The sequence below is a fragment of the Microcaecilia unicolor genome, chromosome 10 (genome assembly GCF_901765095.1).
Source record: "Microcaecilia unicolor chromosome 10, aMicUni1.1, whole genome shotgun sequence".
NCBI lineage: Eukaryota > Metazoa > Chordata > Amphibia > Gymnophiona > Siphonopidae > Microcaecilia > Microcaecilia unicolor.
In genome coordinates, this window is record NC_044040.1 from 5,925,930 (window position 1) to 5,938,595 (window position 12,666).

At 42.8% G+C, this 12,666-nt stretch overlaps 1 protein-coding gene across 1 annotated transcript in view; it reads left to right on the forward strand.

The window, feature by feature from the left end:
- PHYH (phytanoyl-CoA 2-hydroxylase) overlaps positions 1–12,417 on the forward strand; it is a 48,434-nt gene extending 36,017 nt beyond the window's left edge. The window contains exons 6-9 of the mRNA XM_030215698.1: positions 2,530–2,711; positions 5,439–5,588; positions 10,188–10,322; positions 12,223–12,417. Coding sequence (XP_030071558.1) covers positions 2,530–2,711; positions 5,439–5,588; positions 10,188–10,322; positions 12,223–12,276 — 521 coding nt within the window. The 3' untranslated portion in view covers positions 12,277–12,417. The remainder of the gene's footprint in view (positions 1–2,529; positions 2,712–5,438; positions 5,589–10,187; positions 10,323–12,222) is intronic.
- Positions 12,418–12,666: the final 249 nt, after the last annotated feature.

Here is a 12,666-nt window from a genome sequence, read left to right on the forward strand (position 1 = left end):
TTACCTTTTTAGGAGACGGTGGTCTAATTGCAAAAATCAAATGCTTATGCAAATAATCTGATGCATGCAAAGGCAGAGAGAGCCTTAAGGACTAGATTCATCCTTCCGCATTTTGTGAGTCACTTGTAATTGGAAAGTGCAGAATGACTAGAGCTTCCCCATCAGTCACTGTGGAATTATTCCAAGCAAATGAATGCAATTAGAACATAATTGTTGCTGTTTGAGGTAACAATAGGGAATTTCAGATCTTGGTTAAATGTTGCAAAGGACATAGACTTACAAAGTTACATCACTAAAAAAAAAAAAAAAAGGTGCATTTAAAACTTTAAAAATAGGTTCACATAAACAAAATGAGTACGCGTCCACTGTGGTAGGCACTTTCTCAGTGTATATCATTGTAATTATCTGAAATTTGGGTACAAAGATTTTAGTGCCTGATTTTTCAGCTCTTTGCACAGGGTGTGCCAGAGATTTGGATTTTTCACTCTCACCGAAAGGGCAATTCCATTCATGCCAGCATGTGAAGGCTTTTAAAAAGGGAAATTCACTTATTTATGACCTTGTTTGATCCCCTTTTGGGATAGAGAGTGTGAATAAATAGTAGCATTTGGTAGGAAAGATAGAATCTGCCTCTTGAAATCCCTCTGGAGATTAGGCAGCTATTCCGCAGCTGTAAATCCTGATGCTGTAAATAACGTCTGTGGATAGAAATAAGTCAGGCAGGTGAATTGATTTAAGAAAACCCAAAACTGGGAAAAGCAGCATCAATCCTGCTTTCTACAACACTGTCTTGAGAGCATTGCAGTTCCTTTGGAAGTCCACTTTTGACAGATGCACAAAGAGAACAAGAACCAGAGTTCCCACACTAAGGGGTCCCTTTTGCTAAGGTGCAATAAGCAGCATGTGAATTAGTGCACGCTGATAATGCGCTGCCACAGTCGCAGTTATTATGCTGCCATGACAGCATTCGCAAAGTTATATACTGTCTGTATACGGTACTACTACTTATTTCTATAGCGCTACAAAATGTACACAGTGTTGTACACTGGACATGAAGTGACAGTCCCTGCTCCACAGAGCTTACAATCTAATTAGGACAGACAAACAGGATAATAAGGGATAAGGACAAAGAGTAGCAACATTCCGGAACCCCAAAGTAACAAGATTCCGGAACCTCAACGAGTAGGAAGATTCCATGCAGAATCCTAAAGAGTAGCAAGATTCCGGAACCTCAAAGAGTAGGAAGATTCCATGCGGAATCCTAAAGAGTAGCAAGATTCCGGAATCCCAAAGACTACTACTGCTACTACTTATCATTTCTATAACGCTACTAGACGTACGCAGTGCTGTACACTGGACATGAAGAGACAGTCCCTGCCCCACAGAGCTTACAATCAAATTAGGACAGACAGACAAACAGGACAAATAAGGGATAAGGGAATTACTAAGGTGGGAATGATATGGTAAAAGGGGTTGTGGGCATGGAGTTCGTCTTGCAGTTAGTACACAGTAACTTACCATGTGCTGTTACCACAAGAGACAGCAAGTGTTCCACACTGTCATACAAGAAAAGGCTGGGGTTAGGACTCTTCAGCTTGGAGAAGAGATGGTGGAGGGGGTTATGATAGAGGTTCACTGAGTGGAGTAGAGCGAGTAAAGGTAAATCGATTGTTTACTCTTTCATAAGGTACAAAGACCAGGGGGACACTCCACGAAGTTACATGGAAATACTTTTAATACAAATAGAAGAAAATCTTTTTTCACTCGATGAATAATTAAGCTCCTGAACTCATTGCCTGAGGATGTGGTTACAGCAGATAGTATATCTGGGTTTAAAAAAAGGTTTGGCCAAGTTCTTGGAGTTAAAGTCCATAATCTACTATTAAGATAGACATGGGGCAGCCAGTACTTATTCCTGGGATTGGTAGCATTGAAATCTTGCTACTCTCTGGGGACCTGTTGGAAGCAGGATGCTGGATGGATGGACCCTCAGTCTGAGCTGGTATGTTCTTCCTGTGCAATAAAGGCCTTTTCTGTCTGGTAACTGTATGGGAAGATGCTGAGTATATCTTGAACAGTCACTGCGGTTATCACTTTGCAAAAATTACCATGCGAAAACTGCGCTTTAGTAAAGGAGCCTCTAAAAAGCAGATGGCTGGCAAATACTTTGATGCCACGTTTGCATAGAAATTGGTATTCTTGCTTATAATCCATGTATAGTTCTGTTTCCTGTTGCATCTAATAAATGGTTTTTAATATTAGTGATTGTATTTTTTTGTTAAATTTACGCTGTCAAGTATTCGTCTGGCACAGACAGAAGAAATTAAAATAATTTTTTTTTTTAAATGCTGTTTTGTATTTAAACACATGTAACAATTATAAATTTACAAGAGTAGCCCCTGGATGGCCACTTGTCTTTCTGCCCTTCACTGTGGGTGGCAGCTGCTCTTGCAGGACACTTCTAGCACTCAGACTTTGTAAAGTGTTTCCGTTGTGCAGTTCTATAGTTAAGTGATGTTTTTGTTTCAGGTAAAATGACTTCCCGCCACCCACTGCACCAAGACCTGCATTACTTCCCGTTCAGGCCGGCCAATCAGATCGTGTGTGCCTGGACAGCCATGGAGCACATAGATCGGAACAACGGTTGTCTTGTTGTGCTTCCAGGAACACACAAAGGTTCCTTGAAGAAACACGCCTACCCTGCCTGGGAGGTAAAATCCTGCTTCCTCCTTTTTGTTAATTTTTGCAGAAGCAGCAAGGAGTTGATTCTGGGTAGGAGCTGCTCCTGCCTTTATAACTCCCACTCACTGGGTCCGGCCCGGATTTTCAGTAGCACTATTTGGTTAGTGCCAGCGAGCGTGGTCCAGGGGGCGCAGTCAGGGTGGAGCTGGGAGATAGGGCGCTGCAGTGGTAACCCTAGAGCTACCCATTTACCCTAGAACAGAAAAAAAAACCTGGCCTAAGTTAACCAGGTAGCACTCCAGGTACCCCCTCTGGATATTGGCGGGTACCCAGGAAACTCCTGGTGGCAGTGCCTTTACCCAGAGAGGGGTCAGCATTGAATGTCCGAATCTAATTCAACAGAGAGCAGCCAGTTGGCTGACCACTGCCAACTGAACGTTGCCCCATAGTTAAAAAAAAAAACAGATAAGCACAACTTAATTTTAAGTGCTGATAAAATCGTCTGCCACGCAGGGGCGTAGCCAGACAGCAGATTTTGGGTGGGCCTAGTCAAGAAGTGGGTGGGCACCAAGTGATCTCTCCCCCCCCCAATGCAATGAGGCCAGTATCAGCAGCTTAGGAAGCTTAGACTGCTGAAGTGGAAAGCAGTGTTTTCAGCACCATCAGGGGGAGGTCTTCAGCTGGCGGAGCTTGGGATCCCCACTAGTTAGCACTAAATATGTGCTGCTGTTGGGTGGGCCTGAGCCCTAAGTGGATGGGCCCCGACCCACCCAGGCCCACTTGTGGCTACGCCACTGCTGCCACGTGGATATCGCACAAACAACTACTAATATTACTTGAGGTTTATGGTAAACAACTTCCATTGTTGCATTGGAGGGAAGTAGCCTAGTGGTTAGTGCAGCAGCCTGAGAACCTGGAGAACTGGGCAACTCAGCTGATCTGCCTGCTGCGGTTTCAGCGCTGTAAGTTGAATCGCGAAGAGAGGGCCCGGGCTGGCAACTCTGGGGGGGGGGGGCAGCGGTGACCTGGCGAGGATGGTAGCTGGAAATCTCGCCCGTTTTAACGGGCATAATGGCTAGTTGGTAATAAATAGCACAGGAGATGTTTGCTGAGAAGGTTGGGTATGGCCAAGGAGGCCAACCACGAACATTTAGTCACATCCTCAGCTTTAAATGTGGAGATCCAGAGTTCATGCCGATAATTTGAAAATAGGATCCATGGCATTTTGGGGCAGTGACCCTGTGTTGGGATTAGATAAGAATCTCCACGTAATACTATAACTTCTGAAAATCTCAGTGGAATTGGGTTAGGGTTTACCAACACACAAAGAAAGCCTAAAGTCAGTAGTTGACTTAGGAAGGATATCCAGTCAATAACAGCAACACACTCCTAAAACAGAAGAGATTTTTCCTAGCCAAATCATCTATTCCCATTATTTCTGAATCACTGGCCTTACCTGTAAGAGAAGGTAACAGTAAGTGATTGCAGAACAAGACCAAATTAGGCCATCCAGTCTGCATATTTATGCTGCTTCTACTTGTACAGACTCAGCCTCACACCAGCTCCCTACTTCCCATGTGCCTTACCTGAACTTTTAACCTCTTTCCTGTCACAACTGTCCATCAGTCCTAGTGTGCTTAGAGTCTTTAAAGTACTGGTTTTTACCACCTTCACTAACGGGCCATTTTAAGCCTTGTTATCTTCTTGTAGGTTTATTACAACATAAAATCCAACCAGCTCCCCTTCGTGTTTATTGAAGTTTGTTTTTTTAACCATGGTGACTCCCATGCATATTGCACAAACAAAAAAAATAAGATGACCAACCCACCCTACGGTAGTCCACAAGAAAAAAAATGTGAAAAAAATAGGGTAGTGCAATAAGTCTTCAAAGTAGATTCTCAAAATAAGGAATCCACAAAGGGCAATTTTTACTACTACTACTACTATTTAGCATTTCTATAGCGCTACAAGGCATACGCAGCGCTGCACAAACATAGAAGAAAGACAGTCCCTGCTCAAAGAGCTTACAATCTAATAGACAAAAAATAAAGTAATCAAATCAATTAATGTGTACAGGAAGGAGGAGAGGAGGGTAGGTGGAGGCGAGTGGTTACAAGTGGTTACGAGTCAAAAGCAATGTTAAAGAGGTGGGCTTTCAGTCTAGATTTAAAGGTGGCCAAGGATGGGGCAAGACGTAGGGGCTCAGGAAGTTTATTCCAGGCGTAGGGTGCAGCATCAATTCAGTTGGACTCAACTTGGATCCATGTTTCGTGAATGGAGCGCCTGCTTCAGGAGTCACAAGAACTGCTCAGTTGTAAGGAAACAACTGCAAATGTAAACAAACAGCCATTTACTTGATGCCTACTACTCTCGGTGGAGAGAGAGTCTGAGTTCTCTTTTGGCAGTCTGGTTCGTGGACTTGCTCTTTCTATTGCCCTTTGTGGATTCCTTATTTTGAGATTGTACTGTTCCACTACCCTACTTTTTGTGTTTTTCCATGCATTTTGCCCCAGTGCCATCTTTAAAGTCTGATGCAGTGATTAATGCCGCTCCATGAAGAGTACCACTTAACTATGGACACAGGGATTTTCAAATATCTTGAAAAAGAAACAAATATCTTGTGTATCGCCTATAAGTCTAAGTCTAAGTTAATTTCCTTTAATCTGGTATTATTGGGGCTGTGAGAACCATGTGTAGGAAATATAATTACGATGCCTTTCTGCAATGTAATAAACTTCCTTTGTATCTCTCTAAAGGGTGGAGTAAATAAGATGTACCATGGAATCCAGGACTATGACCCAAGTCTTCCGAGGGTGCACCTAGTCATGGAGAAGGGTGACACTGTATTCTTCCATCCTTTGCTTGTCCACGGCTCTGGCATGAACAGAACAGAAGGATTTAGAAAGGTACCTTATCAGGTTACATTGCTTATATATACAGAGAGAGAGAGATATGGTGACACATACTTGCATGTTTCACATTTGTAAGTTTCCTAGTTGAAAACTGTTAAAAATGTTTACTCTCTTTTGATATAGTAGTATCCCATTCTGCCTTCTTTAAGTACTGGTAGATTTCATTTTTTTTAAGCATTTATTTTATTGTTTTCAAATATAAACATGGTAGATAGAACATTTCTAATACACCAAAATTGCTATCCATTAATTATCCCTAACAGTTCTATACAGTCATATCTTATCTTTCCTCTTCAACCCCCTCTCCCCCGATTGCTCTATCAACTCTACATTTCCCAAAATTTTAACATATACTGCTATCCAGAGGTGTGCTGTGAGGATGACCATTGTTCATAAGAATTCCAGATTTTCTGATGCTGTACCACATAACCAGTCCGCAGAGCCGTAAGTTTTGACATCAAGCAAACGTAGTCCAGTTTTTGCAAGACTGTCCGGAGGCCAGGTAGCGACGGTTGCTTCCAGGCCGCTGCTAGAACCAGCTTGCTCTGGTAGATTTCATTTATGAAATCCTTTTCATCCACCAGACAGGTCCAGAACAAATAGGTTACAGGAATGTCTGGAGACAGACTTAAGAACTGTGAGCCCTACAAAAGGCACCATGCAGTCACCGATTCTTCAGTATTATCTGTCTCCAACAGATGGTGACAGGAGGATACACTGAAGTGACTGGCAGCAAGAGGGGGGGGCTCTGTTAGTCACTCTTTCCCTCCCTCCTTGAGGCAGTTTTATGTGAGTAGGAATTCCGTGAGGCAGAATTCAGTTATGGAAATGGTACCAGGAGCAGTGTGTACCAAGACGTTTTTCTGAAAGGCTAAGACTGCAGCTTCTGGGGGTAGATGGGTGAATGCACCACTCCTAGCAGCTTAAGCTTCTCTCCCATTGCCCTAGAAACCACAGCTTTAATGCCACGCGGTAGATGGGTGGGTGATGGAGAGAGCAGTAGCCTCAACCCACGTTTCCCTGCTTCTGTAATAACTTGCTGTGCATTACCTTGAGCACCTTATGAATTTGCAATTACATAGTGTTTAGAAATAACATAGTAGATGACGGCAGAAAAAGACCTGCACGGTCCATCCAGTCTGCCCAACAAGATAAACTCATATGTGCTACTTTTTGTGTATACCTTACCTTGATTTGTACCTGTCCTTTTCAGGGCACAGACCGTAGAAGTCTGCCCAGCACTAGCCCCACCTCCCACCACCGGCTCTGCCACCCAATCTCAGCTAAGCTTCTGAGGATCCATTCCCTCGGAACAGGATTCCTCCACGTTTATCCCATGCATGCCTGAACTCTGCCACCGTTTTCCTCTCCACCACGGCAACAGAATTCAAACATGCATGGGACAAACACAAAGGAATCCTGTTCCGAGGGAATGGATCCTCAGAACTATTACTGTATCCAGATCTTTCAAGCGACACAAGTAGGAAATAAATGTGCATAAATTTAAAAAAAAAAAAACCCATCCAGTTGTTTCATGGCTGACTCCTAGATCCTTTCTTGAACCCTGAAGATAATTGACCCTCCGTCCCCCCCCACCCCCCCCCCACCCCCATGATCATTAATTCACAGTTCCTGTGGCTTCTCCCTTCCTTTTCACCTTCTCTGCTGTTAAAGCTCATTCCTTTGAAGAAACCACTTACCTTTTGCTCTGAAGGGAAAATCAAGAGGAATTTGGGGGCCAAAAGTTTGAAATGTAAAATTGGTAATTTAGAAGGTGAGTCAGGTTTATATCAGCTGGTGAATAATGTGGAGCACATTCAGCCTTCATGGATTATGAAAGAATTAATTATAAACCAGAACGGAACTGGCTTTTACACTTTAACCTTGCTTTGTTGCCTGATGGAAAGGGGTAAAAACAACTTTTTTTTTAATGAGATTCAGCACATGAATAAAGAGCCTGCAGTGCTGAAGGTTGATCAGAATAGATGATGATGGTGGTATTACAAAACATCATTACATTCTCTCACTTCAGGACACCCTCCCCTCCGCTATCTTTACTAATACATGTTTTACCTTGAGCTTGCCAGGAGAAAGCCCTGGCAATGAGGACGGCATTGTTCATTTCTCTCTCAGGTATGCCAAGAGTCAGAAATACCCAAAAGATGAGAGTAGAGGTGATTGGGGTATTTTACAAATAGCAGCAGTGAGTGGAGAGGTCCAGATAGACCAGGTCAGGGGGGAGCAGAGCTAGCAAATCACCTTTTGTTCCAACTATAAGATAAAACACAGAGGATGTATGACAATTTGATACTCCACTGTTCACACCAAAAGTAGATCACAGCAGATTAGAATCATAAATAACTCTAAATACCACAGAATACTACTACTACTACTACTTAGTATTTCTTAGCGCTGCTAGGGTTACGCAGCGCTGTACAAGTTTAAACATGGGGAAGGACAGTCCCTGCTCAAGAGAGCTTACAATCTAAAGGTAACAAACTATGTAGTCAGTGTAGGTATCATGAATGGGGAAGGTGGTTAGGCGCCAAAAGCAAGGGAGAAGAGATGGGCTTTGAGTAAGGACTTGAAAATGGGCAGGGAGGGCGCATGGCGTATGGGCTCGGGAAGTAGCAAGTAAAGGTGAAGGACAGGTTCTAGGAAAGAAGGGGGGATCAACTGAAGTCACCTTAGAGAGAGCTCAAAGAGCCAGGTTTTCTGAATTTCTGCAAAGGTGGGGGGGGTTTAGAACGGATGCGAGGCAGCAGAGAATTGCAGAGGTATGGCCCAGGATGGGAAAAGGCCGATTCCCTAGAGACGGGAGGGAGATGGTAGAGAGAGCAGACCCACCTGGGCAGCCTGGAGAGGATGATTATATTATGTCGGGGGGGAAAAGGAGAGCAGCAAGATAGGCAGGGGGTTTGCGTGAGGGTAGGGAGGTATTGAGGGGGCAAAGGAGGCGCCAGCTCAAGTCACCTGAGAGTGGCTCTAAAAATGGGTGATACAATTCCAACTTTGTTTTCTAACGAAGGCAACAAGGTATGGCTAGTAAACATTGTGGAATCCAGATAATCTGTAATAGACCATTTCTGAGACACTTTGACCTGTGCTATAAAGTTAAGATTGTTCTATAAGACAGGTTGCGACAGATACAATTAAAAATTATAATAAAGATTGTTATAAAAATACGGCTTCTTGAAAGTGAAGTGATCAGTGCTCTAGAGAGAGATTATTGAAGTCCACATACCCAAATGGATTTGCAGCATCCAGATGAGTTAGAATAACGGACAGGAAAATATGGATTAGATCACACTTTTCCCACCGACCTTGAGCAAATCACTTTCCCCCTGATATTCAAAAGCATTTAACTGACTAGGATCAGCGTCTGGCAGGCTAAATACCTCATAGCTATCGCCCGCTGCATATCGCTGGTTAGTGGCTAGCGGATAGCAGGTTAAGAGGCGATTTTTCAGCCCCACTTTAGAGACTGTCTTTGGCCAGTTTAAACATATCCAGCTAAGTCTGACTATCAACGTAGCCGGTTATGTTCAAACCAGCCAAAAATAAACCAGATATTCAATGCCAGTCACCGGAAACGGACCAACACTGACCACGGGAGTTAGCCAGGCTAACTACCGTGGCCTGAATATCGGTCCCAAAATCTCCCGTTGCCTCGAGTACCCACAGAGATTGTAAATTCATTAGGGAAGAGACTTTCTGTACCTGACAAAACATTGTAAACTACCTTAAAAGAGGTGATCTATAAAAAAAACAAAAAATAGCCTTTCGTTATTTCCTCAATAAAGTGTTAAAGATAAAGACCAAGGAATCCTAGCATGTTTTGTTGATGGCAATTAGTATATACTTGCCGAGGCCGGTACTTAATTGTGCCTGTCATCATTAAAATGCTGAAATCTAAAATACCAGTAGGAAGACCGAGGGGTGGAATGTATGTTTCATTTTGAATCTCATCACTAAATATTGTTGAAACATAAAATAGAGGGGTGGGGAAGGGAATAAAATGTAAAACGTTTGATGACAGAAGGTAACAGTTTGCCTTCACTGAATACTTGTTCATGTCTGAGTTTCTGTATATTCAGAATGTGGAATGTGTTTCTTGTGATTTGTCATCAATAAAAATGTTGAAACTTAAAGATTATTTGCTTAAGTTGTATTGTGAACTATCACTCTCAAAAGCCTGTTTTCTGGGACCCTTTGCAGTGAATGTATTTTATGGCTTCTAAGCAAGTTTGTGTTAGATTACCTCAGGATGTAGAGAGGGGTGTACAAGTATTTGTGCTTGCTTTTTTGCACTTGCTACAAAGCTAATGTATCTTATTTCCCTGTGTTATGGATTTCCTGTTCTCCGCTTAATACAGGACCCCCTTATAGTGGAGTTTAGGAATATATTTGATTTCCTGTTTAGCTTTCTGTAACTTGATTTATAAATGTTGAATTTCATAAATAACAAAATATATATTTCAGGCTTAAAAACAAAAATAGCCTGGTAAACCAAAGGTGAGGATTTTATTGTAAAGCATAAACACACTGATGGGTTGATATTTTGTAACTGGTGTCTCATTTTGCTTTCGGCAGGCTATTTCCTGTCACTATGCAAGTTCAGACTGCAATTACATCGACGTAGGAGGCACAAGCCAAGAAAACATCGCAAGTGAAATTAAGCAAATTGTGGAGAAACGCTATGGAGAAGATGTAACTGTTTCCTTCAAAGTAGGTTTGAAGAGAAATTATACTGATAAACAAGATTTAAATGATACCAAACGTCATGTGTTCTTTCTGCTAGAGATGGTTTATCCTTTGCTTGAGGTTATGAAGCATGTTTGATGTAGCGGTAGACAGGATGTCTCAATGCAAGAAATCAGCTCTAATTCCGTGGTCTGCATGGAGGGGAAATTTTTAAAATGAGCGAAAAGGTACCAAAAGTGGAAATTTAGGCAGCTTTCATTCTTGAAAGTTTTGTGTACTATAAGGTCAGTAGAATGGGACTATGCGAATTATGTGCTGAAGAGGCGTGGCTGGGGCGTCGCTGGGAGTGGTGGAGTGACAGTGAGTGGTGCCGGGTGAGAATTATTTATATAGATGGTTTTTTAATATATAATTAGTTCTTACCTGGAGCTGAAATTTGGCAGGGATTGTGCAGTTGCTGTCTCTCTGTCTTGTGAGATTACATTGCGAGTTTTCCTGCCCTCTCGCAAATGCCTTTTGTTGATTCACTTGTCATTCTCTGTCAAGAGAGCAACAGTGGAAGCCACTCAACTTCCCAACCTCAAAATGAGGTACAGGCTGATACTCAATCTACTTTGTAGTTCCAAAGAAAGAAGGATTTTATTGCCTTTTTTAATTTTTTTTTTTTTAAAGGTTTGAAAGGTCTAAACTTGGCCTTCAGATCCCTGTTTTCAGGATGCAGACTGCGTTCAGTTAGTAGCCATTCGCAAAGGAATTTCTCACATCTTTGAAGCTCAATGAAGCATACTTGCACATTCCAGTTTGGAAGGGCTCACCAGAGGCTTTTGAGATTCTCAGCTCTGGAAGCCCACTGTCGGTTTCAGATGCTGCTGTTCAGTATGGCGATTAGCTTTGTTCACCTTTTTGATGGTGTGCTTGCAGCAGCAGCTCTACGTAAGGAAGGAACCTTGGTTCATTTGTATTTGGACAACTGTTCATTGGGGTGAATTTGGAGTTAGAGAGCTGACTAGATATGGTCCAGATTCTTTGCTGTTGTAAAGCCTCAGATAGGTCACAACTTCTATAAGACTGATTTGGGGCCCTCACAGTTCCTGGACTATCTGGTAGCCTGCTTTGATGCATTGAAAGGGAAGGCGTTCCTCTTCAAACACAGAAGATCCAGGATTTGAGAACAGATCGTCTCTTACCTTGAGGCAAAGGTCACCCTGGCTGTGAGATTACATACAGGTTCTAGGTTCCATGGCTGCTACAATAGAGTCTATTTATTAGGATTTATTTACCGCCTTTTTGAAGGAATTCACTCAAGGCAATGTAGTTAGTCCTCATTCACTATGCAGCGCTAAAAATGGGCTACTGTACGAGTCCTTAACAGCCAGTTTTAATTTTAATGTTTACATAATGCCAGTGAAGCCTGTTGGAATACATTTTTTAATGTGCGTTATTATGTGTTAATGCAAAATAATATGGTAGTGCACTTTAGTTAATATAGCTTCTCGCTCTTTCAGATGTTTGGGGCATCGTAGCAACTATTAAAGACTCTGTATGTGAAGATCACTCAGTGGCGTACCAAGGGGGGGATGCTGCGCGCCGATCAGCGTCGTCGGTTTCCATGCTCCCTTTGCCCCGGAACAGGAAGTAACCTGTTCCGGGGCAGAGGGAGCATGGAAACCGACGACGCTGATCGGCGCGCGGCACCCCCCCAGCGGCGTGCACCCGGGGGGGGGGGGTCTTTTGCCAGGGTGGGAGGGTGTCTCTTCACCGGGGGGGGGGTCGGGGTCGCGCTGCACGGGGGGCGGGGCACATCGGCGATCCGCCCCGGGTGTCAGCGCCCCTCGGAACGCCACTGAGCTCACTGTCTGTTTTCAGGTGTTTTCCTCTATGAGAAAATTACGTCTGTTGAATAATCTGTGTTGCTTCCTTTCAGGATGTGTGGAAGTTTAGGAGCCGTCTTGTGCAAGGACAAAGAATAAACCTGTAAAATATTTATCCTGCTGCTATTCTAATGAAGATACGGAGCTGAGTCTTTCTCAGAAATGGGAGCGGTGATCTGATCTGATTGTGTAATTAATATTTTCATACTCTTGAATTTTAATTTTAATAAATTATGTGTTACACTGCAGTTCACTAAGCTTGTGTGAAATAAATCAGCCAATTTGAGGAGGGATGTAAGAAGCCCAAGACAGATGAGATTGGAGGAGAAAGTGACAGTATGATAGCTTTTTTAAGTACCATTAATTCATAGCAATCAAAATCTTCCTCTACATCTAGCTGTCTTATTGTTAGAAATAATCTTCAGGGCATGTTTTCAAGATCAAAGATTTCAGAAGTTGTGTTTGCATAAATTATATATTTAGGATAACGAGGTTTG